At 37.2% G+C, this 24183-nt stretch overlaps 1 protein-coding gene across 1 annotated transcript; it reads right to left on the bottom strand.

Annotated features, from left to right (window-relative positions):
- Positions 1 to 992: 992 nt before the first annotated feature.
- LOC117410673 (syndecan-1-like) lies at positions 993 to 23211 on the bottom strand. Its single transcript, XM_034017395.3, has 5 exons — positions 22979 to 23211; positions 5623 to 5689; positions 4623 to 5302; positions 4055 to 4214; positions 993 to 3366 (listed from the first exon to the last, which is right to left on the bottom strand). The coding sequence occupies exons 1-5, from the start codon at positions 23042 to 23044 to the stop codon at positions 3200 to 3202; spliced, it is 1140 nt and encodes a 379-aa protein (XP_033873286.1). The 5' UTR covers positions 23045 to 23211; the 3' UTR covers positions 993 to 3199.
- Positions 23212 to 24183: the final 972 nt, after the last annotated feature.

Below are 24183 nucleotides of genomic sequence, written 5' to 3'. Positions count from 1 at the left end.
TCACCTGCGACACCAGCGTCTGAGAAAAATACCTCCAGCTTGATTCATGCGAGACGCAGACTTTACGTTATTGCACCCGTCTACTTTGCCAACGGAAAGTACACACTCCTCCACAAAACACGTACTCCTCTGTCACTATCTTTCTACCTTTATCCCGTGCCTGCGGGACAGAGATTCAAACGAAAATGGGAACATATCAGATGGGACACAAGAATTAGCCTGACATTTGAATTTCAGTGGAATAAGGAAATGATAAAAAGGTTTGGCATGTTGATTTTCTTTATTTGGAGTTCCAAAGAACTGATAAAAATCCAGTTGCTTTCAATTCCATGTAGGGGTGTCATAGTTATCGTGTTATGCACTAAAGATTTGGTACAAAGCAAACCTTAATGTTGATTTCTTTAACCATTTTAACAACACAGTAAATAAAAGTTGCCTGGAGTGCCACAGTAAACATGTTACTTTGTTCAATTAAAATTTTAATTGAGCATAAGTCCCAAGCACAGCCATGACAATCAGCTAATTTCAGAGTGGTGTCTACAATTGGCTAGTTTGTGGCAATTTATTACACAACCCATTATAAAAGCATCAGAGAACCCTTCACAATTAATAGCCCTGTTACCTATGTATATACCAACCTCCTCCCCATCCAAATGTTAGGAAAAGGATTAGATGGGATACATACTGTATCTTGAGCACAATTTTTTATAGTTATATAAATTACATTATATATTGTGGGACAAAGACCATGTGGCCAGTATTGTTTTGTGTACTACAAAACTTTGCTTATTAAAACTGCACTAGAAAATCTCCTAGACCCAGAACTGACTTAGGAGGCATAAAGCTAAACTGAGAAATGACCACCCCCCTCCCCCAAAACAAGGAGGCGGGTGAATGACAAGTCTCTGGCTCAAATAGATTGCACATCCTACAGGCTGATATTTGTGCCTCTGGTCTACAAAAATAATTCCTCAAAAGAAAATGCAGCAACATTTTCCATGGTGACAATGTTCAGATTTATTGCATGTTCATCATGAAACTCACAGGTAATAAATAAAAACATTTATTTTTATCTTATTGAAACAGAATGCAAAGTACTCTAGCAAGTAATGTAAATTGAAGGCATTTTCTACCATAGTTAACCATTTTTTTTGTATAGATAAACCAGCTAAACAATACTTCCCATTGATTTATAATCAGAAGTCAGAGATGGGCACATAAATCAGAAAGAGCAGTTTCTTGATTTATTTTACATGCAGTTTTAGTGTAATTTTAGCACATTGGCAGTGCATATTAAAAGGCAGCTTGCATGAGAGGGAAAAGTTTTTTTTTGGTTTATAACAATAAAGAAAATGAAAACATAACACATGTAAAAAAATAAAAACAAAATGTTATGAACAGAATAAGTACGATGGCTACAAATGCAGCAGTGGATTATGGGGTAGTTAGTGTTGGTATTTAAACTGTTGCACAAAGTATTTACATCAGTAATTACACTTTACATTTCAGTGGTACATCCACTTCCCCAAATTTAAACCACAAAACAAAACAAAAAAAAAAAAAAAAAAAAAAAGAAAATTTACAAGCTAGCAAAAAACTCCATGCTAGCGAACTGCTGTTGCCAGCATTGTGTCTCTGTACCAATGGCATGAGTTTTTTTTCTCTTTTAAAAAAGTTAAACAAGATTGTTCTTAATTTAAGAGATGCAATTACCACATTTACAACAGGCTACCAGTCTCTAGAACAGGATCAACAGTGTGGTCAGTCTGTTTTTCAGTTTTTCTGCCTGGTTTTGGGGGTGCTACCATATTTTTGTAATTACATCCGTCATCAATATTTTTAAACCTCACAACTTAAATATATATATTTTTTTTTTAAATCTCTAAATATATCACTATTTATGGTACAATTAAATTCACCTTAAGCATGGAAGTTTCTTCCACTACATCCATATTTCAGGAAGGGAGTGGCAGAAAAAGATACCTGTTCAATCTAGTTAATTAACTGGAAAAAAAAACATCTTTTCAGTTTCATTCAGTTAGAAGGTTTGTTATGCTACACCCATATGAGGTAGTGGTGACATAATACATCTTCCAGCTGAATAAAACCGAAAAGCTGGTTTTGGTTCTTCAAATTGGTACTTGAGGAGCCAAAAGGATAATCTGGTCATGTCCACTACACGAGTACCAGGCATTCTAATTCAGTTAAATATTTCCAGCTGTGTATATAACTGATAAAGCTGCGCAGTTAAGGGGTAGATTCAATACAAAAATACACTACTATAAAAAAGTGTTACTTCCCTGTTTTAGAGTCCTCTTCGATCAAACATTAGCAAAAGCGTCTTATCTCTAAAAGGCTTGCTGGAATGTGCAGGAAATTATTGCTACACCATCTAGTTACATGAGAATCTTGACAAATGTTTCAGTTTATTAAAAATGTTCATTCTGGTAGCAGTAATAGTAGCAACTTTTATTTTTCTAAACAGATGTTAACTATTTTAAGAGATTTAACTATGACCCATAGAAAATCAGACAAATATTTTCCAGGCATGAAATATAGGATCCTGAATTGCTTTACAAAACAATCACTAAGAGAGAACATACTTTCGATATCATTACATTATCCTAAGCCTTATCTTACACTTATTAAAATTCAGCTGGTGCTACCAAGTTTTATATATATATATATATATATCTATATCCTTATAAAATCTCCTTATGAAATTAAAGAACACAGAAATATATTGAAGTCACCAGTGTGTGGCCTGCGATTCCTCATTTTGCAACTCAGCCTTTGCAGCTTTTAAGCAGTTCTGAACTGTACCTTGAGCAGTTATAGGGTTCAAAACTATGTATATTCAATAGGTCCAGAAGTAACTACTTACAAAAGAGCAAAAAGTAAAACTCATCTTGAAATGGCTTTTGTTTTTTCTTAATTTGGTGGGGACGTTGTTCACACAACCAATTATACGTCTATGCTACCCACTAGTTAAAATAAGCATATACAGCTCATTTCAAGCCTGCCCTAAAATGGCAGAACAGCCCTAAGATTACGCAGGCTCTAGGATTAGGCTTGATGTCCATATCGGTAGAAGTCTTTAAGGTGGGGACTATAATATATAAAACCACAAGGAGATGTCGGAACCAGAACTCAGTAAAAACAAAAAACAAAAAAAAGATGCAATTGTCCCGCTAGGAATTTACGCCAGGAACTCCTCTTGTTTCTGTGGCTTCTGGTAACCTCCATTGGAGTTCTTCTGGTCATCCAGAGAATAACTTCCCTCATCCTTTTTCTTCATTTTATAAACCATCAGAACCACCAGCAACACAGCAAATGCAAGTCCGACTATTCCACCAGCAATGACACCTGTAGGAGAAAGACAAAGGGCAGGGGTTAGGTTTGCAGTAACAATATGTAAATGAATTACTTCCCTTTTTTCCTCCCTCTTTCTTTCCCATCAAACAAAAGGGCTGATTTCCATTACATGAGAGTAGATGTTAACACTTCATGCTGATTTGAACTCGGCTCTCGCCAAGATAAGCAACGACTAAGACGTAGCTTTACAGTAAACTAATGTGATCCATCTGCATCTCCATCTATTTGCGTTTTTTTCCATCTAATGATGTAGATATCCTTCTGCCTGAAGTGTAATGCTGGCTCCATTATTATATATTTAATAATATTTAAATATCTATATCATTATCTAGGTGTACTTTGGAAGGCCAAAATAAAACAAAGAAAGTAATTATTGTGATTCAACACAAGAAACAGATTTAGTACAACATTTGGTTTCTCCACTAGTGAGTGAGGTGTACCCACGTTTCTGTGCACATGCAACATAGATTTTGTTCAATTAATATGCTTACTTTACTTTTAAACGTTATTGTACAACAGGTTAATCCACATGAAATACAGCAGATTACACATATTCATCAAGTGATAACTAATTACACAAGTGAAGCTTGCCTAAAGTTATTGCATACTGAACCATGCAGTATATATTTTTTTCATTAAAATGTGTAAAAAGAAACAATTATCTAGACTATATTCTTACCTCCTAGAACGTCTTTCCTTTCCATAAATCCTTGGCTCATAGCATTGTCCCCTTCTTTTGATGCTTCTTGGATTTCATTCGACTGGAAGATCGGTGGTACTTCACCTTGGACTTTGTTGTTGGTCTGGGAGCCTGTGGCGTCTTCTAGGTACAGATCATCCTTCAACAAAGTAACAATAAATAAGTAATCTTGTTTGACATTTTTTGAGGCTCTTAGATTTCAGGTTTGCATGCATAGTGTAACTGTACACAACCAAATATGACACGAGCGAGACATAGGTGTGTCGGAGAGGGGCTTTGGGATTATGCAAAAAAGACTAATAGGCAGACTATGGAAACATGGTTCAAGGCATCTCAAAATTAGATGACAAATTGTAGCAACGAAGGACAAACAGTATGATTGTTGTATTGTGCAATGGGCAGTCGCGAGTTATGCTCTCATGTGAAGTGTGCATGTTTTTTGGTCTGCATTCAGCCTCCAACTTGTTGCAATTGCACAGCACATAACATCTGATGTTCTCACTTAAATGGGCCACACCCTTTTCTTTAAATCAAGTAATGTTCTTACCAGATTAGTCTCTGCTGTGGAGTCTTCTGTGTCCACAGGCAAGTGACCTGGGTGCAATTTCCTGCTTTTGTTAGGACCTGTAATGTCGTCAATGATGTTGGAAGCTACAGTACCATCAGGCTTAGCATCAGAATCTACAATACCAGCACTGGTGGTTGAAGCTGGCGTTGTACTGACTGTGGTGGTGGAGCCTGTAATACCTTCAGGTTTAGCATCCAAATCTACAACGTTGACACTAGCGGAGGTGGATGAAGATGAAGACTCTGTTATACTGGCAGGTGTGGTGGAGTCTGCAGTGCTCTCAGGCTTAGCATCAGAATCTACAATGCTGGCAGAGGTGGACAAAGGCACAGAAGAGTGAGTTGGGTTGACAGCTGTGGATGAAAGTTCCTTGTCACTGACAACACCAGGCAAAGCAACTGCAGTAGTGGTTGTGTCGGGCGATGCCTCTGCAGTACTGACAGGCCTAGAGGTGGTTCTATCAGCCACAGGAATGTGTACGGCACCTTCTGTGGTTTCTTGGTTCTCTGAGGTAGTTTTCTCAGCCATTTCAGGAGAGGTGGTTGTTGTTACAGGGCTTGTTATCTCTTCCTCTTCAGTTGTGGAAGCTTGCTCTCTTGAGGATGAGGGAGACATGGTGACATCCAGTGAAGCCATAGCTGTTGTAGGTGAGCTATCCCCTTGGAATGGAAATAAAAGAGAGAAACATAAGTACAAACAAACACACAATCTATAATTTTGATTAGATATAAAATAATTTTACTGCTTGGGCTAAAACAGCAATTTTTTTTTTTTAAGATAGAACAAAATTGATACTATTAATATAATAACACCTTTTATTTCTATGCATCTTCTTTAATTACATTGCAGATATGCAGAAACTTCAAAAAGACACGTTTTCTTTTAAAAAAAAGACAGCCAATAAGGTACTTGTGTGTCAAAGACCAGCCCACCCCCTCAAAATAACAACATATTACAGTCTTAACATAAAAGACCTTACCATCCCCAGAACCAGAAAAGTCTTGATCATCTCCTCCTGATCCATCTAGATCTTCAGGAATGGAATTCTATTGAGACAAAGATTAAGTGTATGAGACACATTGCAGCCATTTACAATGAATGCCAAAGAGCACAGGTATGGCTTCAAACTCTAAAGAAAGCAGGCATTACACTACTCCTTAACAAATAACACTTTTTATGATCCTGCAATATCATCCCAGTTCCTAGTACAAGAAAGGTTTTAGATTACGGTACTTTCTGGCATTTCAGAAGGCAGACAAAAGTACATTTCAAGTCACCGTTTTATTTCTGAATACTTGCTATTCAGACTAAATCTAATAATTTGTGTTCATATGCATGAGCAAACCAAATTTATTGTATGTTGTTCTAATAGTATTGGTAAAGCGTGTTCAGTACTGTTCTTTACAGGGCAACAGAATGTCTACTGCTGTGTTCTTGCTGAAAATATAAAAAAAACTTCTAGTAGCTGTTGTTTGAGTTACAAATGAAGAGACCAGTTATATTCATATTTTTAGGTTAGTACCAACTTGCAAATCTAAAATGTCAAATTATCCTGCAGTTTGGCTTTCTTTTGTATTCCGATTATTCCTTTTGCTTAAAATTATAGAAAAAGGAGAGAAAGCTGTTAAATGGGTTCTCCAATGCATACTGTATGTGGTCTACCACAAGTTAGTAGTGGGTTACTAATAGTTGCCTTGTGGTAGCCCACTGGTGGAAAATGAATTATTTGGAACATGAACTAGACAGACACTTGAGTATTATTTGACAATAAATTTAGTGAGCTATAAAACTACCAAAGTAGACCAAAAGTGAATTCCAATAAAAATAAATAAAACACATTTACAAATGACAAATGCAGAGGTGCAAGGTCAGAGCATCCAAATCAGTGCGATTTCATTTTTTTGTGGCAAATACATTTTCTTTATATTTGATAATTGATCATCATTTACCAGTATAAGTGGATTACAACAGCATTTAACTATGCTTGACTTTGGGAATACTTGATTAGCACTTAGAAGTAACCAAACTCAAATGTGGTCTTCCGACCCATCTATTAACAATGTTCAGCTACTGGCAGTGAACCAGTTAACCTAGAAGTTGCTTGAGGCAACAGATCAGTTATTTCATGCTGCTTCGCAATCACGTTCACAGACTCCACATGGCCCAGCTGCACTTCTTATTTAAGGTGTGGTTGAGAACAGGGACTATGGATAAAGCAAACAAATGTGTCAGAAATCAATTTGTCATACAGTGAAAGCACATGCAGGCTCATTCTGTATGTCGCAATCTCTACCTAAGCAAACAGCAATGCAGCTGCGCGCTCAACTTCTAGGTCCTTTAAAATGAGGTGTTTATTCTGCAAAGTTTTTCCATGGATCTGCAAGGCTAAGCTACCCTTGTTGTTTAAAGCTATGATGGTTAAAGATATGCATATTTGCTTTCTAAACTAATCTCTGTGGGATCTCTCAATTAGGGGAGCTTGAGTAACCAGTTGGTCTACGTAATGTGTTTATAATTAATGGCCCTGTCCTTTTCCAGTAGTGTATCAAACAGAATCAATTCGGGCTCAAGTCCACAGAACTTACATACCAACAGTTGGGGAGCAAAACCAAACATGTATACGTGTAAAAACGTCCCAGAAATTGTACTGCCACTAAGTGAATTGATTCCAGGCATTATTAACCCTTTGCGGTCCTATGTCGGACCAGGTCCGACATTACAATTTTTCCTTTCCGGTCCAATGTCTCTGTCCAACATCATCAAAAATACGTAAAGCATAGATCTCTAGTCGTTTTTTCTCCGGAAAAAGCCAAGAAAACCATTCAATGGCCGAGTGAGACCGATAGGAGCCGAGAGAAGCCGAAAAAAAAAGGGCCGGATCTGAGCAATACACATAGCCCCGGCACCACAGAGATAACACGGACATGAACAAACAAGATAGCTGCTTCTGCATCCAGCGCTCAAAGAATATCACAGACATTTGCAAAGCTTTTTAAGATGTTATAGTAATACAATAATGACTTATAAAAACGAGTGATCAGGAGATGATTTATCAGTATGCACGACTATGAAGAGGTATGTGAAAAATACAGCGAACAAGGGGTGGGGCGGGGCTGGAGATGCAGTACTGAGTGTCCTGTTGATATGCAGTGCCTTTTAAAACCTGTTTTACTGTGAAAAAAAAACACTTTTAAAACAGCACGTCTAAAATAAACAGTGCGTGTGAAAATAAAGATGGACCCGACGCGCCTGAGACGCGCTCAATAAATGGACCGCAAAAGGGCTAAAGGCAAATCTGTTTTACCAAATTTGAGTCCATGTTAAATCAAGTTCTACATGTTAAATCTAGAGCCAAAAACAACTGCATGTAAAGTGTTATTCGCTTTCTGCATGGGATGTCAGGATTTACCAAACAGTGCTCATTTTGTGTTTTTTTTGTTTGGCTGAATGTAAAAATGTAATTGTGACAGCCTTAATATACCCCGCCCCAGATTCCGATACACTCAGTAAGCTATAGAAGGTCATCATCAGGTTTCATCACAATTGGAATGGAGATATCCAGATACTCTAATTGTACACCCTCCTCCACTACATAATACAATCTTTTGTAAATATAGGTCTTCTTGTTCCTTTAAAAACACTAGTAAAATGTGGTCCCTAAACACACAGATGATTAATACAGTAACTGAGGCTTAAATAGGTGTCCAGTGCAGTGAAACATGCAGTACTGGCCTGTCTAAATCACCGTTTTGAACACATCATCGCCTATGAAGTTTACGCCAAAATGGGAATCACAGACAGTATTTCTGAGTATCGAGTGCCTTGTTTATTAAATGGAGTGAATCGTTATGGAGGGACTGTAATGCAGGTCATTTCAGAAGCTAGGCAAGATAGTTAGGAAAACAAAAAAAAACATGCAGTGTTCCCTTTATATACAGTTTATAAGGCAAAAGCAACACGTATGGGCTTCCACAAAAGGTCCAGATGGAATTTTACAATTTAAAACAAACAAATGCATAAATAGAGAGAACAATCTTCAGGCAGTTAAGGGTTTAGCTTGCATACAAAGGTATAATACAAGCATCGTAAAAGATCTGCTTAATAACCGACTTGTTGGCACAGCTAAACCAGTGATTAACTAATTTGCTTTAGATAAGTGACTGAATTATGTTCATTCTGTACTTCACACTTCATTCGTGGTGGGTGTGGTTTCCTATCAATATGCCCCAACAAGACCCCTTCAGTAGTGACACCAAGTTGCTGTGAGAAAACCCACATTCATCAGGAATGTAATCCTTTTAATATCAAATAGCATGCGCCATCACTTTCACTAACCTTCTATAATACCATGCAACCAATGGTAACCAAGCTTTCCTCTTCCAACAAGTGATCAATCCACCTAACTGAAAATGATACAGCAGCTGGATAGGACACTGGCCACATCACTCCTTACTGTTCTTCTGACAAAGACCATATTAGTACAGACATTAAATAATACAAGTTACCTTAACTAATGTATCTGTGTTCATGATTAGATTCACTTATATGGTTACACTACTCAAAAATCCAGGATTCATAGTAGCATATGCTAACTTCTACAATGGTTTTCAGAACATTAGTATTGTATTCAATGTTAGACAGTACACACTGTGTAAGGTTGTAAGAAATATTGTTATCTACAGTACAAGGTTTCTGATGACCTTTTGCAGGAAACAAAATAAAACAAACAATGCTATCTCCAACATGAATCACGCCATTGCAAATCCTTTTTTCAGGATAAAGTTATTAATTAAGCCTGAAATCAATTGTATATTGTGTAAAGAGTTTTACATTTCAAACTCCAACAAAACTCCAACTACTTTCATTTTTGAAATTATACTGTAAATTATTTGTGCTGTTAAGGGAATCTGTGAAATGATAAACATATTATTCAATCTAAATGTGTGCTTCATTTGTTTTATATTAAAGCCATGTTCAGGCCCGATGACTCTTTCACAGCAACATGTGACAATTCGACAGTAACTGACAGAAAACCAAGAGCAAAACTCAACACACAGGATTTTTCTGAAAAAAGGGAACACGGTCACTGATTTTACTGGATAAGGGCATCTGCTAAGAAATAAGTAATTTACACTTGACAGAACATATTTGATTGATTTCAAATCCATTTGAATGAATCTATGAAACGTACTTAGAAAGTGTTACTATTTAACAAACTGATACAGCTATTAATGATACATTGTTAAAGTAATAATAGGGTTAATAGAGAGCTTACAAGCGTTTGAAGTAATTTCAGCACACAACTAATTACATGAGGAGCGTAATTAAATTACTTTGTTATAACAGGGAGTAGTTTGAAATGATAGAGAAAAGCTTCCATGTTTGCAATTACTGGTGAGGAGTTTCAGTATATGTTCAAATGCATTTGTCAAAATAATCTATCAAATGCATTTGTATTTAAATGAAACTGAGGTGCACGCATTTGTAAGATTTAAGAATATTTGCATTTGAATGCAGATGTACTCAACCCTGCTCCACATCCAACATTACCAGGACCCATTACTGTAGGCACTGTACCGCACTGCTAGAATGCTACCGATTTCCTCTTTGGGTCGTCTTGTTTATAGTTTTGTTGCTCTTTCTCTCGCATTTGCTGTTGCAACATACATACAGAATTTGAGATTTTATACAAAGTCTTAGAACACAAAACACAAGCTGTAGAAAACAGGTTGTTTCAAGGTCCTCTCGTATTATATTGTTTCAAGGTCAAAATATTATTTTCTTAGCAAATGTCATCTACTCTTAGAATGGCAGGATATCAAAATGCAAAAACACCTTCAAATCATCACCTTTCTAGCACACTGGCAATGCAAGGATGTACACCCAACACGATTTAGTTTCATATTTTAACAACATGAATGCAGGCCAATGACGCTTTCATAAAACAATGGCTTTAAATAATACATTAAGATAATATTAAGAAAACAGGTACAGTATGACTTTTTGGTATGAACACATAGTAAGATATTCAAACCCAGATAGGTTCATTCCATATTTCATCTGTGCTAGGCTAGAGTTCTTTTTGCTATGGCAATTTCAAAGAGACAAGCCTTATAGCCTACCCTGTTCAGCAGTGTCTGATATCTAGGCACATAACTATTCCGTCGGCTGTATCACTGATGGTAACGTCCATACTTCGTTATTGCATTGGGTTTTAAGTTTCATGATGTTTCACAAAAAACAGACACCAGGGCCATTCAATCTGAAGGTCAACAGGACTTACATCTGAAAAGCATGTGTGGGGAAGACATGAATTCACCTTCACTATTGGCCTTGTGAGATTGCTTGTAGGTGGGTGTCCATGTTATTTAGTAACATGTTATCTGTCTGTAGTCATAACAGTGTAAGCAAGGATATAGGAACATCTTACCAACCAATCAATGAGGGGGTAAATAATGCCTCCTACCTAATCCTTTAAATCTGTCTGGACGATTTAGACATAAGCAGCTGAATTCTACATTACAATAAAACTGAAGAATATAGTTGTCGTCAGATCCTGTTATTGTTTAAGTTACAGATTAATTCTGAACATGTGAGAGAAAAAAAAGAAAAAAAAAAAAAATCATGAGTCATCTGCAGCACAGAGATACAAGATTATGACTTTTTGCTTCCAAAGATTCATCAACGTCAATTGTCATGTCAAGACCTGAAAATAACTAGTCATGTAGTTCTGACTAACCTCAACGCTTAGCAATGACACAACGAAGCCCCACCTCAGCCGAGGGGGTTAGTTACTGAATGATCATGGAATCGTTTATACAATTCCAGTGGCGGGTTATTAATATGGAGTTAATCTCAAGTTCTGTATTAGTACTGCATTAAAAAGAATAAAGTTGCACATTGAAAGACTTTAAGTAGACCTTGAAAATGGATGATTTAATATACAAAAAAAAGCAAAAAAAAAACACACCACCACACATACTGTAACTGCACGGAACAAGTAAACTTACAAAAAGACTACAGGCATCTAATGCTACAAGTGCACACATGTCCTCCATTTTACTGAAGTTTGTTAATCATAAGAAATAAATTCTGCTGTAGTGTTCTAAGCACAGGGTAACTGATCTGTACACAAAAAAATATATATATTCTTTTTTTTAAACAAAAAACAGGAAGATTAACTTATTTGACTGAATAATTATACCAATATGTACATATCCACCTGTGTGTTCATGGACCACTATTTAGATTATTGGACACTATGTACAGGTTCAAGTTCAATCCCAGCTCAGCCACTGACTCACTGTGTTGTGACCCTGAGCAGGAGCGCCCCCAGAAATCTTTCACATGGTACGCACAACTGAACCACATCAACATCAACATCCCTTCTCATGCCCATAATGACTCTGCATCACCATGCTGTAAAGTGTTTCAGCCAATTAGTCTGCATTTTTTCTTTCCTAGGTTTCACAGCACTATACTAATCACATTAGAAAACTGCAATCAAATTGCATCACCATTTCCCTTTCTAAAAACGAATAAAAAACACTGCCAAAAGAGCCAGGACTATAGTGACAGCCAAATAGTCCACAACAATAAAAGCTAGAAATAAACCTATTTGAAATACAGACTTAAAACTAGGGGAAAAACTAGCTCACAAATCTTATATGCTGGTTGCATTTCTAATCATTTTACTTCCACAATCACTACAACTAATCATTACTCATCCCCTAAGCACCTTGTTTTATGTTACACGTGACAAAACAAGCAGGCCTAGGGCGGCAAAATTCAGAGGGTGGCAAAATGGAGAGTTTTTTTCAAAGTCAGGATGACGTTAAAGATAACGTACGGTATGTAGTAATGTGGGTGAAAACGTATCAAAGATACAGCTTAGATGCTTCTGTTTTAAAAGGATCCTGCAAAATGGTTGAAAGTGGACTGTAAATTTAGACAACTGTTTGTGCAAAAAGAGCCGGAACAAGTGAAAACGTTTAAATGTTCCTAAAGATGGTAGCAACAGAAGATGCACTGCTACACATTACATGAGTGTATTGGCAAATGGAGAAGCAAGAGGCTTTGGCTGGTTTACTCAATGAGCAAAAATGCAGCATTTTGCTTTTGCTGCAAAATCTTCCTGTAATGCAAAATTTGCTCTTGCATCAGATGGTATGCAAGATTGGAAAAATGTGTATAAATTTTAAAACAAGCATGAAAAAAAGTCACCCGATCACCTGGAATCATTCCTAAAATGGAAAGAACTGGAGACAAGACTAAATACCAACACACCTATTGATGATGAAAAACAATGGATTACTAAAGCAGAAGCGCAGCACTGGCTAAATGTTTTGGAAAGGCTAATTGTCTTAATAAGAGTATTGGACACTCAAAACATAGCACTGTGTAGGAGTTCAGATCAACTGCTCAAATGGGGATGTTTAATGGTGTGATGAAAGAACATCTCAGAAGAATTACATCACGAGATCCATGACCATTACTTTGGTACAAATATGCAAAATTAGATCATCCAGTTATTGGCAACAAAGATTAAAAGAAATTGTACTGTCAATGCTCAAAATGCTACTCTGATTTTGGATTGCACACTTGACAAGTAAAAAATAAATAAATAAATAAATAAATAAATAAATAAATAAATCGAACAAATGATAGTTAGATTTGTGTCAGTGATCGAAACTTGAGGTAATGTGGCTGGACGTGTAAACATCCAAGAGCATTTTTTGGAATTTCTGGAATTAAATTCAAGTGGGGCCGGAATTAGTTACTTCTGCAGAAACTTGGAGTGCTGGGACTTGACATTGCAGATATGAGCAGGACAGGGCTATGACAACGGGGCCAACATGAAAGGTAAACAGCAAAGGTACACAGTACAAAAAAAGGATACGGAACTTGAATCCACAAGCTTTTTTTCTTCAGTACAATCCCATTCACTTAACTTTGTGCTAAATGATGCAGCCAGTTGTTGTGCTGTTGAGTTTTTCAGCCTGATTCAAAACATTTCTCAGCTTCCACACCTCATTGGGATGTTTTAAAAGAACACAAACGTCTTACAGTGAAACCACTCAGTGAAACGAGAATTGAAAGTTGAGTTGAAGCAGTGAAGGCGATCTGGTATCAGCTTGGGGAAGTGTACAATGCCCTGCTCTCAATTGCAGAGGATAGTACCCTCACTAGAAGCAGCTAACTTCAATCTAGCTCAAGAAATTGAGCAGCTGGAGACAACGAAAATGTATCTCCAGAATTATCAAACAGATAAGGGCTTTGGAGAGGCACTGACAAATGCTAAGGAGTTGGCAGAGGAACTTCATATTGAGCTACAAAGCTACAAATTCCATCTCGTCAGAAAAAGAAACACTTCCACTACGAGGCAGAAGATCAGCCTATCAACAACCCAAACAGAGATTCAAAGTTAACCTTTTTAACCAGGTACTGGACTGTACAAATCGGTCAAAGAATATTTTTCACAGCTTCAGGAACACAGCGGCATATTTAAAATTCTGTACAACATCCCCGAACTCGCTGAACTGAGAACAAACTATTTACTCCACCAGTGCTACGTTATTGCAATGTCTCTTACACACAGAGATTCAAATGACATTGACGAGCTAAAAGCTTGTCTATAAGAATGGACTTGGGATCCAAACCTAAGGATGTATTGGAATATATTTGCAAAAACAATATGCAGATTGCAGGAGCAGTGCTCTTGTAGGTACATGTGATAGGGGAGAGATCTGTGCTGACTCTGCTGGCGTGTTCACAGTGCTGCAGGAGGGGGGCGGCAGTCATCCAACAACTGCCTGTCAGTCATGGCCGTGACACGGGGAGGTGGGAGAGTGGGTGTGTGGACTTTCCCTCTCTCTGAATGGCTGGGAGGTGGGTCTTGGGGAGATTGTTGGCCCTATAAGATAATGCTCTGCTGTTTCCTCAGCTCTGCCTTTTTAGACGCGCTGGATGTGCGGAAAGTGCTGGTCGGGAGCGAGGATCAGCGGAGAGAAAGGAGCCTCCTGATTAGAGAGAAATAGGGAGAGCGGGGAACCTTTGGGCAGAACCCCAAGTATTGAATAGGCAAGCATAGCGAGCCGGGAGAGTAGGACGGAGATCCGGGTCGTGCGGGTAGCGGCGACCGGGATATCGTTGCCAAGGGCAGCACCTTTTTCTTTGTAGGTTTATTACTGTGTTATTTTCTCTTTTTCTTTTGCCTTTTGTTTTCATTGTTTTTGTTTGAAGCACCTGCGAGTGCTACTGCCCGATAACTGGTTTACCAGACTTCTGGTATTCTCCGTGGTTCTGTTTACCATCGCTGGTAAGCAGACCACGGACACACAGCGCCATCTGCGGGCTAAAGAAAACAAATACCTCCTCAAAACGAAAATAAAACTGGGCACCTGTGTGGTGACTCCAAATACACCTGTCTGTCTCTGAGTCAGTGAATTACCCACCACCCTTCCACAGTACATTTTTATAATTTCTAGTTACCGCTGTTCATAATACACTCATGATAAAGCTAGACTGTCTGAATCACATAGATAATTATCCTGGGACTAGTTCAGAATCACATGAATGGGAGAATTTTCTGCCACTGAAAAGGTACAATGTTTAATTCCTGCTTACCATCAACAGCTTGTTTTTCTACACAGATCTCTTCCACGGCTCTGTATTAGAATTCCAACGCTCAGTTTTTGTTTATAGTACAAACTTGGCAAGGTGGCGAGGACCATTATAGTACCCGCAGCAGGTGCTATAATGGCCAGTATTTGCCTGGGAATACGAGTCACATAATTGGCCTTGCGATACATTCCTTTACAAATCTGCACACGAATCGATCTTTTATTCCCTCTGCCCACATCTACCCCCAGATATTTTGAAAGTTGTTTGCAGACAGTATTCTGGCTATTGTTTGTGTTTAAAGGAATGATCTGCAGAAACAAGAGAGTACATTGAATCTCCTCCTCTGGCACCCAAGGAATGTGCTCTCATCAAGACTGGAATTATTCTATATTGATCCTGATGACAGAAGACAAGCCCTCTGTCATCACAGGTGAAGTTAGCTTGCTGGACCTCAAGCCATGCTCTGGGCAGTCTGGAAGGCAATTAAGCAACTTCCTGCAAAATTCTAACAACAGCCTCATAGGAACCGACAAGGAAATGGGAATCAGACAAAGAATGAGCTGCCTTCAGAGTAAATTTCATATACATGAGTATTTTTATCTCCTAATGGCATACAACACATTTCATTGTTAAGTCTTGGAGCACAAAAGTTAATAAAAAAAATATATATATATACACAGTACTGTGCAAAAGTTTTAGGCAGGTGTGAAAAAATGCTGTAAAGTAAGAATGCTTTCAAAAATAGACATGTTAATAGTTTATATTTATCAATTAACAAAATGCAAAGTGAATGAACAGAAGAAAAATCTAAATCAAATCAATATTTGGTGTGACCACCCTTTGCCTTCAAAACAGCATCAATTCTTCTAGGTATACTTGCACACAGTTTTTGAAGGAACTTGGCAGGTAGGTTGGCCCAAACATCTTGGAGAACTAACCACAGTTCTTCTGTGGATTTAGGCAGCCTCAGTTGCTTCTCTCTCTTCATGTAATTCCAGACAGACTCGATGTTGAGATCAGGGCTCTGTGGGGGCCATTCCATCACTTCCAGGACTCCTTGTTCTTCTTTACGCTGAAGATAGTTCTTAATGACTTTCGCTGTATGTTTGGGGTCGTTGTCATGCTGCAGAATAAATTTGGGGCCAATCAGATGCCTCCCTGATGGTATTGCATGATGGAGAAGTATCTGCCTGTACTTCTCAGCATTGAGGAGACCATTAATTCTGACCAAATCCCCAACTCCATTTGCAGAAATGCAGCCCCAAACTTGCAAGGAACCTCCACCATGCTTCACTGTTGCCTGCAGACACTCATTCGTGTACCGCTCTCCAGCCCTTCGGCGAACAAACTGCCTTCTGCTACAGCCAAATTTTGACTCATCAGTCCAGAGCACCTGCTGCCATTTTTCTGCACCCCAGTTCCTGTGTTTTCGTGCATAGTTGAGTCGCTTGGCCTTGTTTCCACGTCGGAGGTATGGCTTTTTGGCCGCAAGTCTTCCATGAAGGCCACTTCTGACCAGACTTCTCCGGACAGTAGATGGGTGTACCAGGGTCCCACTGTTTTCTGCCAATTCTGAGCTGACGGCACTGCTGGACATCTTCCGATTGCGAAGGGAAGTAAGCATGATGTGTCTTTCATCTGCTGCAGTAAGTTTCCTTGGCCGACCACTGCGTCTACGGTCCTCAATGTTGCCCGTTTCTTTGTGCTTCTTCAAAAGAGCTTGGACAGCACATCTGGAAACCCCTGTCTGCCTTGAAATTTCTGCCTGGGAGAGACCTTGCTGATGCAGTATAACTACCTTGTGTCTTGTTGCTGTGCTCAGTCTTGCCATGGTGTATGACTTTTGGTAAACTGTCTTCAGCAACCTCACCTTGTTAGCTGAGTTTGGCTGTTCCTCACCCAGTTTTATTCCTCCTACACAGCTGTTTCTGTTTCAGTTAATGATTATGTTTCAACCTACATTTTGAATTGATGATCATTAGCACCTGTTTGGTATAATTGTTTAATCATACACCTGACTATATGCCTACAAAATCCCTGACTTTGTGCAAGTGTACCTAGAAGAATTGACGTTGTTTTGAAGGCAAAGGGTGGTCACACCAAATATGGATTTGATTTAGATTCTTCTTCTGTTCACTCACTTTGCATTTAGTTAATAGATTATAAATATAATCTATTAACATGTCTATTTTTGAAAGCATACTTTACAGCATTTTTTCACACCTGCCTAAAACTTTTGCACAGTACTGTATATTATATATAAAATCAAGCAATAGCTATATGAATTTGTAAATAGTTTTTAAAGAAACGGGTTAGCAACAATCCAATCCTAATCTGCTCTAAATTTAAGCAATACATATTTTACTGGAGAAAAAAAAAAACAAAAAACAATAATCTATAACCGTGCCTGGCTTTATCTCTGTTCTACTTTTCAGTAAGCCAAGCTTATTTTATTAGGTCATTCCCTTTCTGTCCTCGGGCCAGCACCTGTTGAGACCTGATACAACCTACATCGAATTCGATTTTTGTTGGCATTTATTGCAAGGTGTGCGTGCGCACAAGTCATCTGGTGTTATGTCTAACAAATCTTAATTTGTGACATTTCTTAGCAACCTAAGCAAACACAATCAGGGAGAACCAGCTTACTTACATCATTAAGGTTTCTGTAAAATGTGGACAAACACCTGACAGTTGCTTGTTAAATACAGTATCATTTTTGCATCTGGGTCAGAAATGTCAGTTCAAAATCTGCCGTCAATAACCTGGATAATAATCCTCCTATACAAACAGCCAAACAAAATTAGGAACCCTGTTCCTGGGGACAACCATAAATAAATAAATTAATAAATATTATATATATATATATATATATATATATATATATATATATATATATATATATATATATATATATATATATATATATACACATACAGAGAGAGAGAGAGAGAGATAGATAGATAGATATATAGAGAGATTATATATATATATATATATATATATATATATATATAATCGTGGGACAGTTATTTTTTTTCCCTAGTGACATTACATCGGGACGCTATCCCCACTTGTTTGACTCAGAGATCCTGTGCAATAAGGGTGTTAAGAACTTGCCACTGCTAAGTTATCATGAAGCACCATTTAATTACATAGCTTTTTTTTTTTTTTTTTAAATGAATGTCTATGCCATTTCCATTTTTTCTTTCAAAAACACTTAAAAATGTACTTGAAGGGACCATTTGCATACAACAGAATTTGTCTACAAAATCAGTAATGTTTAAAATATAATTTTCAGAATATACATTGCCACAACTGTATGTTACAAAACTATATTTGGATTTCCGTTTTCATTCTTCTCAATACACTGAAGTTCTTAAATCACAGTCTGTTCTCCCAATATCTAGCACCCTTCCTTACCAAAACCATTTCAAATTACTGGTTATATTACCTCTCTCAAAATATAAAATCTCTAAAGATATTAACAAAATAGTGAATTCAGATGAATTTGTGGAATCGGAAGTCCCCACAAGTTGTTTGTTACATGGTGTGTTTAGAAATATTTCACTAAAATATTTCAGATATACATTGTTTAAATTTGACTCAACAGCTGTGATACTGTCCTGGCTTTCTGAAGCTAACTGAGAAAACTTCAAGCTTCAATTTCAGCTGGGGTTCATGATGACACAAACAACACAACTACAGTGCAGTAATCAATAGGTCCTAATTTGAAACAAGTGCACGTCAAATATTGTAATGGTATAAAATTAGCAAGAAAGAACCTAGTACAGGACTGAGAAGTCAAATGACTTCTCTAAAGTAGACATTTCCTGCATAGTCACTGACCAAGTACATCAAAGGAAGCACACTCAAGACTGTGATTAATACACACAGACCTTCTGATTCCTCAGAGTGGAGTGCGAGACAGATTACTAATGCAATTCTAATCCAAGTAAACAGAACAGTAATTAATGGGGTCCACTAAGTATGTTGTAGTTACTGTGATCATGAGATGTATTGTGTAAACTGCCATCATTTCCTATGTAGGTTTATGCTCTAGGGGTTTATCGCAACTACACACTGTCCATGTTCCTGTCTGGGTCACAAAAGCATGATGATTTAATATTAGTCATTCGAACAAATCAACTATCAGAGAGAAACCATCCTTTTTCTATGCAGGAACAACAGTCTGGTCCACTATGGTCTATGTTCAGTATTTTCATTAGCATTAAAAATGGTAATTTTTGTAATTGTAGGTTGCTAGTTACAGGTCCTTTGGGCGAAATCATCTCAGGTGTGTTTTTTTTAAAACTCATAGTAAAACCAAGAATGGATCAAACTGCTATGCAATCTATCACTGTTCTGTTTTTTCTCACATTTATTGACCCATGTATTAGCGTTAACACATACAATAAATACAGTAAAATGAGGTCCTGCAAAAAAAAAAAAGACTGGTTTATAACTTTTTGGGCGGTTTAGATTATTAAAATAGGTCACTCTAGACTAGAAGTGCCGACGTTGCCCAACCCTGGAATTATGAAGATGCAGCCAACAGTTGAAAGGTCACAGTCTCGCATTGCTTTTTAGAAGGAGGAACTCAAAGTGAGGTGTACATTACCATTCTATATTCCTGTAGCTGCTACGCAAACTTCCCCCTTACTACAAAGATAGAATTGCCTTGTTGTCTCAAACTGACAGTTTGTCTGAGAATTCTGAGAATTTAATTATCAAAGTTGAAAAATATAATGTTTTTTTATGATGCCAATAAATAAGACAATAAAAAGAAAGACGCATTAGTCGCATTATTTTGAATAATTTACATGTTAAACTAGATCACATATAAACATTCACTTAAATATCATTTTTTTAGTGTGTGGTGTACCCGACTTTGTTTTATTTTATTTCGCCTCCACAAAAGCAGACTACTTTCTTATCATGACTAGCTACAATTGTGTGTGTGTGTGTTTTTTTTTGTTTTTTTTTTATGTACTCGTGCTGTATTCGTGTCGTTTGCTTCTCCCCCGGTGTGCATAGCCCTTAAGTCTAGGTCAGTGGCGTAGCTGTCATCCATGTGCAAAAATCTTGATCCGTCACCAGCACACACACCTCCACACCTCACCCCCAAAACAAAACATAGTGGTCTAGGTTAAAGTTTTTCATCAATCCCAAGATTTTTCAGCAGGGGTCTCACTGGTATGAACACTTTGAGGTTGACATGTCTGAAAATACCAATTCAGCATATTCACCAGAAGTTTCACTAATAAGATAGATAATCATGCAGCAATGGTCAGAATATTTCACATGCAATTGATCTCTGATTTCAAGCAAGTGTTGCAGCAAAAAAATACATACCTTTTATTAAGCATTTTAATAGGCACTGCTTTTTGAAGCCATATTCTCATCTGTGTGTGTAATTTATATATTATATATATATAATATATATATATATATATATATATATATATATATATATATATATATATATATATATATATATATAAAAATAAAACTTTTAATCCTAACTTGTTGTATCTTATTTTATACTGTATTTTAGTAGTATAATTTGCACTCACTGTAAACTATACTGTATTTTTCATATTGTTTTGCATTGTGACCTGTAACACCTATAAGTCACCTTGGATAAAGGCGTCTGCCAAAAAAATAAATAAATATTGATTACATGCTTGGAAACGTAATAAAACATTAACTACGTGGCTTATCTACAAAATTGAATATAGCTTTATACTGCAGAGAATGTGCGAATAACAGCGTGTCTGAACAGGTTAGTTGTTATATTATACACCAAGATGCTATTATTTTAAAGATTTAACCAGACACCACAATGAAACAGGTATCCTGGCCAGTGTACTGAAGCTGTTTAAAATGAAGCCTTTGTGTAAACACACACACACACAGGGTAGGCACAGTAAACAGCCTGATCAGCCAAAACAAAAGACTTATACCACTTTATACACACAAAATACTAAACTAGACTAGACTATTTTAAACTGGGAAAAATTGGTGTCTGGAATGTCAACTATTAAACAACTTTCTAACTCCAGAAATCTGGAGAGGACAGTTGGTCAGATAGTTGTTTCTGTGGTTGATGCATTCTTACACACTTTGAAATGGGTTACAGCAGGGACGAAAAAAAGGCTCCCATTCCAAAGCAGTTTGATTTCCTTATTTTGCTATGGGCTTAAAAACACACACCTGAGCTTTTTACCTACACACTGTGGCTAATCAAGCTTGTATTAAAAATCTGCCTTGGATGATCTCCTCTGAAATAAGAGTCTTATTTCCAACCCTGAACTCAATATTATTGGGGAGGGAAGTTTGAGGCTAATCCTTCAGATTTCACATCATGTATCTCAAACACTGTTTGTTTGTCTTAGAGCTCTCCCATCTACCAAATACCTCTCACAGCCACACCGTGTGCCTTGTTTGAGACCCTAGAATTAATAGACTTAAGGTTAGAAGACTCTATAGCAAACATACTACTGCTACAGTGCAAAAAATACTGAGTGCTATTAGTAAGCCTTTTCCTTGTAATATAACAATGACTACAGTTCTCTCAAGACAGGTTTTAGTTTCACTGAAATCGTGCATGACAGATTACAAACTCAAGACCCTGTCGTTCTTTTAAATCTACCTCTGTCCCTCTTTCCTCCTAGTTTTTCACTATACTGCAAGTTCAACCACCTCATACCCCGTTGCTTGCTCACTGTCAGTATCCTCACACACTAACACGCTCTCTCTCTCTCTCTCTCTCTCTCTCTCTTTCTATATATATATATATATATATATATATATATATATATAGATATATAGATAGATAGTTCATTTAACACACAACTGCGATTCATAAATGAGGGCAGTCGTCATGAAAAGTGCTATGGAAATCAAGGAACTTATTTACTTATTTTTGTTAGTTTCCCAGTCTACTTGTGGCACAACTGGGCAGTTTCGCTGTTACCTATATTTAGCTATTTATTTATATAGAAAGCATTCCGATACTTTCTGCCAAACTCACATCACGATCAACACAGCTGCAGTCATGATAACGTTGTTATTTTCTTCTGTACTGTATATCGTCATGTAAATATAGGCTACCACCTGCGCTATCTTAAAGTAAAGAGCGGTAATGTCTATCAGGCGGCAGTGATGAAAGCAATATTTATTTGCTATAGCGACTGACATCATAATCATAATACACAATAAATACACAAAGCATGTATGTTTGTAAAAGGTGTTGTTTTGACATGCTCAAACTTTTGTCATTTTAAAACTCTCACGACTGTTTCCAATGCCTTAACGATTTAATTGTCTTGGTAAATTAAAAATGTTTAGATTTTTTTTCTTTTTTTTTTTTTTAGTGCTGTACTGTGCAGGTTTTATTTACGTTTACTCCATCTTTACTAAAAGGTTACTTTTATTTCTTAAACCTGCTGCGTATATATTCCACCACAGCGAGTATTTCAGTATTCAATCACACTACTAAATCCACTTTAACCCCTCTGTGATAAAGAACAAAAGTAAACGTGATTTTGCCCATTGTTGAAAACACGTGAGCTTCAAATCTGGTCTTTATTTTAAACTATTTTCTGGTTTACACGCAACCAAAAATATAGGCGCGCTATATATATATATATATATATATATATATATATATATCACAGTTCGGCAAAGACATAAAACAAGTCAAAACTCACCGAAAGAGCAAGAGAAATCCACAAGGCAATACAGTAAAATAGTATTGTGGTACGTGACATCCTCATTTTGCTTTCTTTGTTTAAGTTTTATTTTCTCGACGTGGAAATTTAATTTGTGTTCTTTTCTGAAACAGTAGCAACCAGACAGATACGTTTCCCCTTCTTACCAACCTAGTTAACAAGCTTCATGTGGAGACAGGGGCTATCTTGCCGTCACTAAAAATTACCTCAGTGGACTCCGCCTCTTTAAGGGTGCCCACACCCGATTGCCTAAAGTAAGTTTAAGATAAATATCCACCTAAGACTAAATATGGGTACATCCGCTTTAACTGGGAACTACTGAGAAACAGATTCGGAACTACTTAACATAACAGTAATATACCAAATATACTTAAATAAAACATTTTTGTTTTGTTTTTTAAACTTTTTTTTTTTTTCAGAGTAATCATACAATTTTAGCAAGCCATACATTAACTTAAAATACCAGTACGGGTGGGGTACAGATGTGTTTTTAGCCGCTACTAAGGATACTTGACATTCTATACATTTCTATTATCGGTGTGACTTACATTTTTGCTGCTTCATCAAAATTTGCTACCGGTGTAGTGATATTTTCAGGTACGCGCTAAAAATGTTTTTTTTTTTTCATCACAGAATCTTTTAAAAGGCAAGAAGTGAATGTCAGACCAGCAGCATCCTCGACAACAGGTTTAACTATTTACACCACTGTAATGGTCAGAGAATATTGGTCTGCTTTCTCTGGTCTTTTCAATGTGAAAAAATTCATATGTAAAGCAGTTTCACGTTGATTTCAGAAAGAATCATTTGCAATTTTATTCTGCAGAACATTTTTGATCTCTTAATGTCATCTGTATTATTGTGCAATGGGGGGTTCTGCTGTAATCTTCAAACCAGTCTTTGATCCTAGTAGGTGGATACTAAATCTTTAAACTCATTTAAAAATGTCCTTAGTAAAGGCACTATTGCTTGGAGTGTGGAAAGAGTTATGTGATTAAAGATCCATATCCTGGTGTTGGATGACAGTCCGTACACAGAGCTGCACTTACCTTTGTGCACCTGCCAGCCAGAGAGGAAAAGCAGCTGGGGTTGGTTTGCCTCTGAAGCCACATCAACTTGTACTGGTTAGACCAGCTGAGGGTACAGTGAAGCTGAACTCTCCTGGCAGCATCTATTGCTTTGGTAAT

Source organism: Acipenser ruthenus, chromosome 6 (genome assembly GCF_902713425.1).
Source record: "Acipenser ruthenus chromosome 6, fAciRut3.2 maternal haplotype, whole genome shotgun sequence".
Lineage (NCBI taxonomy): Eukaryota > Metazoa > Chordata > Actinopteri > Acipenseriformes > Acipenseridae > Acipenser > Acipenser ruthenus.
This window is presented reverse-complemented; position numbering and strand designations above follow the sequence as displayed.